This window comes from Syzygium oleosum, unplaced genomic scaffold, assembly GCF_021117445.2.
Source record: "Syzygium oleosum isolate NSW1041296 unplaced genomic scaffold, Sole_v2.1 Sole_v2.07, whole genome shotgun sequence".
Classification (NCBI taxonomy): Eukaryota; Viridiplantae; Streptophyta; class Magnoliopsida; order Myrtales; family Myrtaceae; genus Syzygium; species Syzygium oleosum.
The window spans coordinates 5,685,639-5,691,142 of record NW_026607491.1 but is presented as its reverse complement, the minus strand read 5'-3'; the positions used below and the strand labels follow the sequence as shown (position 1 = coordinate 5,691,142).

The window sequence follows — 5,504 nt, the reverse complement described above, 5'->3', positions numbered from 1 at the left end:
CCGACCTCGCCAAATGCTGGCTGGGCCGACTCGCCGCCCCCGCCTCTGGGCTCTGCCGCTGGACCGGCGACCTACGGAGGTTGAGGGTGAAAAAAAAAAAAGAAAAAAGAAAAAAAAATTCGAAAAAATAATATTAAAAAATTGGATGAATAGTAAACGGGGTAGATTTGGGACAAAAGTAAAAGTTTGGGGTTTTTTATGAAACAAAAAAAAGCTTGGGATATAATTGGGACAAAGGCTAAAGTTTGGGGTTTTTTAGGGAATTGGGCCTGTTTACAGATGTAGAATTCAATTCATACATTCCCATGGATGGTGTTGCCAAATATAGTAGTTTACATATTAATTACTATTCATACTCCTAATTATCATACCGGCTTCCCTCCTCTCTCCCCCTCCTTGAATTCCTTTTTTTTTTTCGAATTTCTTCTCTACGCTTTCCAATGGCTCTCAAGTGCCATGCCACATAAGAGCCAGCATGGCACTTAACGACCAGGTCAGCACTTCAATTAGATTTTTTTTTATAGAATGAGGGGATTGTAAAAACAATTGCATGTATCGTTAAAAATAATTAATTAAATGAAAAATATTTTTATTATTAGCAATAATTTATGTTTAATTTTTTTTTATTCGTTCATTTTAGTAAGCGATAAAAGCGATTATTTTAAAAAAAATATTAACAAACGGATATAATATTAAGATGTTCCACGTCTCAAGAAACGTGAATTATGCTTAAGAACGCATGGCGAGTACAATGTAGCTTCCAATAAGCTGACCATCTATGTGCAGCTGAATGGAAAAATAATATTTATGCGTCTATCTCTCTCATATATGATGTACAGATAACTTGCGACAGAAATCTGTCGTGCTCTGAAAACGAAACCATGCAAAACCGGTCCAACATCAAAAGAAACAAATATTCCACAACAGAAACCCAAGATTTCTGTCACCTAGCCACCTCACAAATAAACCTCTCCCTTCATCGAGGAGATGCTCAGGGTATGACCCTTTTGGCCCTTCCAAGTCGGGTGTCGGCAATGGCAGATGAGGTTTCATACCCTGAGAGGTGACGAGGGACAAAATCTTTGGCAGCATCATATACAAGTAAAAGCAGAGCATGTCAAAGACTGGTGAATAGAATGCACACATCCTCATTGGACATTCCAGGATTTCCTGCCTCTCTCATGGCTATTACTGCCTGAAAATATTCCATCAAGGAGGTTTATACTCAGTGAAACTTCATGGACAGATAAAAATGCTAATGAACACATTGCTGTCCGGTCAACGCATATGCACATGTGTGACATATGAAAAAGAAAAAATCAATACTTACGGTAATGTTTCTTAACTTCTCCCAGAAATGCAGATAGGGTCCTGCGAGGACTGCATTAAGAGAAAATAAAAAGAGATGAAGATTGTAATTGGCATAGTAAGTTTGACATTTGACAAGACAAAAGAAATCAATTCGCACACTAGTATAAGGAATATTTTCATTTTGCAGGAGTGTATTTTTATGCTGGAAAAATAATGTTCCATCCATTCTTTATTAAAATGTGATACAGGTTGTCTCGTTACACTCATTAAATGAAGATTGCATCTCTTCTTAAGCATTAAAACAAAAGAGTACAGATATAATATACGTGAGAAAATTTGCGCCTATGGTATCGGAACTAGCAATACCTAGGCCACTTTATATGGCATGTCACTCATCAACCTCAGCTTTGATTTCTCTTTGAAGTTCCTCCTTGTACTCGTCGAACGTTCCTGGGAAAAATTTAACGGTTCCGTCTTCTACCACCCAAATTTCACTTCGCTCTTCATCATCACAAACACGTGATATAAGCCTGGAGTCATGACTCACGAGGACGACTCCACCAGTAAACTCGTCCAGTGCATCAGCCAGAGCGTCAATACTTTGCATATCTAAATGATTTGTGGGCTCGTCCAGCAGCAATATGTGTGGCTTTGACATGGATATCGAAGTGAAGACCACACGAGATTTCTGACCTCCAGATAGTTTTGCAATAGGAGTGAGGTGATTGTGACTGGGAAGACCAAACTTTCCAAGCTTTGCTCGGACAGCCTCCTGCTTGCTAAGACCCTCCTGATCTGGATGAAGACGGAGAAGATACTGAACCGGTGTTTCTTCCATAGTCAGTAGGTCCACAAAGTGCTGCGAGTACCTGCCAATTCTCAACTTCTGACTCCTCCGTACTTCACCCTCAGTTGGAACCAAATCCGCAGCAAGGAGATTCAGTAAAGTAGATTTCCCAGCTCCATTCGGCCCAACAATAGCAACACGAGTCCCCATATCAATACCTACATCGACGTTCGAGAGCCTAAAATCATCTCGACCTGGATAGCTGAAGCTGACCTCAATTAGCTGCAAGAGCGGTGGGGTAAGCTCAGTAGGTTCTGGGAAGTGAAATTCCACACTGTAATCCCTCCATTTCTTCGGCGCCTCTGCTAATGGTTCATCTTCATCAACCTTGCCCTTTGCCTTATTCTTTGATGCTTCCTTGGCAGCAGCGAACTTTGCTCGATCTTTAACTTTTTCCTGCTGAGCACGGTTTCCAGACCTCCTGGCAGCTTTGACCTGCTTCTCATAAATCTCAAATTTCTTGTTCATTTCTTTCCGCCGCTGCTCATACCCACTTTCGAAATCATAAAAGTTGCCACGATAGAAGTGGAGCTTCAGGTCATGAAGATGAATGATCTCAGTGCACACAGTGTTGAGAAAATCTCGATCATGTGAGACAACAACAAGAGTCTTCTTCCACCTGCACAAGTATTCCTCTAACCATAGAACAGCCCTAAGGTCAAGATGGTTGGTGGGTTCATCCAGTAACAGAAGAGTTGGTTGCACAAAAAGGGCTCTAGCCAGCGATATTCTCATTCTCCAACCACCACTGAACGATTTGGTCGGACGAGCTTGCATGTCTTTGCTAAATCCCAACCCAGCTAGAATTTTCGACGCCTGAGCCTCAGCAGCATCTGACCCCAAAATCTGCAATTTCTCATACAACTCGGCCAGTTTCTCCCCAGCATCATCTTCATTACTGTCTTCACCTTCTCCATCAGCACCATCGACAGAAGATACGTTTTGTAATATGGCTACCTCTTGTCTAACCTTGACCAGCTCTTCATTGGCAGATACAACTGCTTCCAAAGCGGACCTATTATCACCAGTTACCTCTTGTTCCACCAAAAGAACATCAATATTCTTAGGGACTGGTATCTTCCTCCAAGCAAGCAGCTTTAACAATGTAGATTTGCCCATACCATTTGGTCCAACCAGACCATATCTCTTCCCGTGAGATATCTTCACTGATGTGTTCTTTAGAAGTTCTTTCCCTCTGGCCGAGACGGAGAAGTTGTCAATAGTAACATCCTTCACATTAGCATCTGCTTCCTCTTCGCCATCAAGAACAGAAGCTCGACTACCGATAACAACAGTGAAGGCATCGTGGTCATCCTTCAGAGCTTCCTGTTTAGCTTGTTCTACAGCATACGCAGCAAGCGTGTCCTTCTTTTCTCTCTTCTTCATCTCTTTCTCGCTTACTGATGTTTCAAGGGCCTTTACTTCGGACCTCTGCTGCCGGCTGAGTCGTTTGCTTTCCTCATCAGACGCATATTCTTCTTCCTCATCAGAAGGAGGAAGGTCAAGTCCATCTGTATAAGATGGGAGCTTTGAAGCCGTTTTTGCCTTAGATTTACCAGCATTACTGCTCAAAGAAGACGACGATCCCTTCTTCGGCTTTTCTGGCTTTTGGTCCATGGTGGCTAGCATGGCTGATACCGATAGCTTCTCTCTCTTGCCATCTTTTGCTCCTTCCTTGCTGCCTGCCTTGACCTTCGCGACCGATGCAGATTCCTCGGATTTCTTCTTCCCCATGGCAGCAGTTGCTCCACTTTTAAAAGGGAAAAAGAAGGTTGTCTAAACCTATAGACATCAAAAAAGTACTTCAAGCCATCAGGTCCACAAGAACAAAAGGCAGTGTCGCAAATATTATCGCAACTATCCGAAGGTAAACATGGGTTCCTAATATAAGTTTGAGCTAGCGCTGGGAATGAACAAGGAAAGAAAGAGAACAACATAAACAACCACGAGTGAACATATCGAATCGGACACACGGATACCATGAAAGATCCAGATCAAGAAATCAATATGATTCAATTGCAGAACTACCGAAATCAATATTACGATTCAACCAAAGACACGAGTGGCTGAAAAGGGTCGGAAGAACAACAGAATAAAATCACACCCAGAGCACCTCAACTCCACAATCTTCCCCAGCAGCAAGAAGAACGAAACGGGATAAATTACCGGAAAAATCGGAACACGACGACACGATCCAACCGAGGACGAATCAAATCACGCAGCAACACGACCGGACAGATGGATCGAGGACAACGTGCAAAAACCCCCCAACGCGAGCTCGCGCAACGCGGAACGGATCAAGAATCCGCGCAAAAAATCGAAGCTTTACCCGAAATTGGAAACGGCGGAGCCCGAAGAAGGACGAGGATCTCGAGAGCGAGCGAAGAAGGAGAGAGCGAGCGCGACGTGGAGCAATCGGCGGAGGGTCGGTCCTGCTCTCGCGAGCTCCTCCTCAGCTGAGACGACTAGGGTTTCTTCTTCTTCTTCGCTGATTCGCCGGTTATCTGCCCGAAATCGGACCTTTTGTCTCCTCAAAAACAAAAACAAAAACATTCCGAAACAGAGACGTTGTCGGGTCGGGTCAATAATCGGGCCTGGTATGTTGATGCGGCCCGCCCGGCAAGGCCCTTGCTAAAATTGGACTAGGCCGGAATTTGGCCTTTTGGGCCTCCCGAGTCGGGGCGGACTTAGCGGGCCGCCCGCTTATCGGCCCCATCTAATCTTCTCATCGTCGGATCGATTCATCGTTGCATCTAGGGGTGCGCACGAGAAACGGTAGGTTCTGGGCACTTCCCAATTCCAAATTTTTGGAATCGGGAATAATCAATCTAGTTCTCTGCTCCAGGGGCGGAACAAGGAATTGAGTCACCCAAATCGATATATATATATTTTTAAAATTTTAAATTTTCTTTTGAGTAAAGAAAAGGAAATTTACAAAACCCTTAACCAAACTGGTCAAATCCGGGAATTAGACCAACCTATTGATTCCCAGATCTAAGTTCGAATAGGCCCAACCCGGGAGCTGATCACACCGAGTTACATCCATGTGATTATTTTGTAAAAGAATTGATGGATAAAGCGAGAAAAATATAGAGTAATTTCGATTCCAAGGTAAAGTGTCAACCGTAAATTTTTTTAATTAAATTGTGAAATTACAATGGCGATATTTTACAAAATTAAATATATTTCACCTTTTTCACTAACGATGAGATGTGCATTTTCTAAATACAAATAATAATTTTTTAGAAAATATTTTTCGAATAGTATATTTTTCACGAAACAAACTCGGTCAATTTTTAATTATTTTCTGCTCTCATTATTTCTTTTAGGCAAACCAAGCAAAGCA

General features: G+C 42.6%; 1 protein-coding gene across 3 annotated transcripts; it reads right to left on the bottom strand.

Moving 5' to 3' along the window:
• Window positions 1-747: 747 nt before the first annotated feature.
• On the bottom strand, window positions 748-4,672 carry LOC115666207 (ABC transporter F family member 4). Of its 3 annotated transcripts, none has more exons than XR_008816951.1 (4): window positions 4,488-4,672; window positions 1,678-3,940; window positions 1,331-1,380; window positions 748-1,195 (listed from the first exon to the last, which is right to left on the bottom strand). XR_008816951.1 is itself a non-coding variant. In XM_030587980.2 (2 exons), exon 2 carries the CDS (start codon window positions 3,890-3,892, stop codon window positions 1,700-1,702), a length of 2,193 nt encoding a protein of 730 aa, XP_030443840.1. In that variant the 5' UTR covers window positions 3,893-3,940; window positions 4,488-4,672; the 3' UTR covers window positions 1,476-1,699. The 3 variants fall into 3 exon arrangements, 1 of the variants encoding a protein (XP_030443840.1); XR_008816952.1 differs by having other exon boundaries at window positions 748-1,191; XM_030587980.2 differs by lacking the exons at window positions 748-1,195; window positions 1,331-1,380 and having other exon boundaries at window positions 1,476-3,940.
• Window positions 4,673-5,504: the final 832 nt, after the last annotated feature.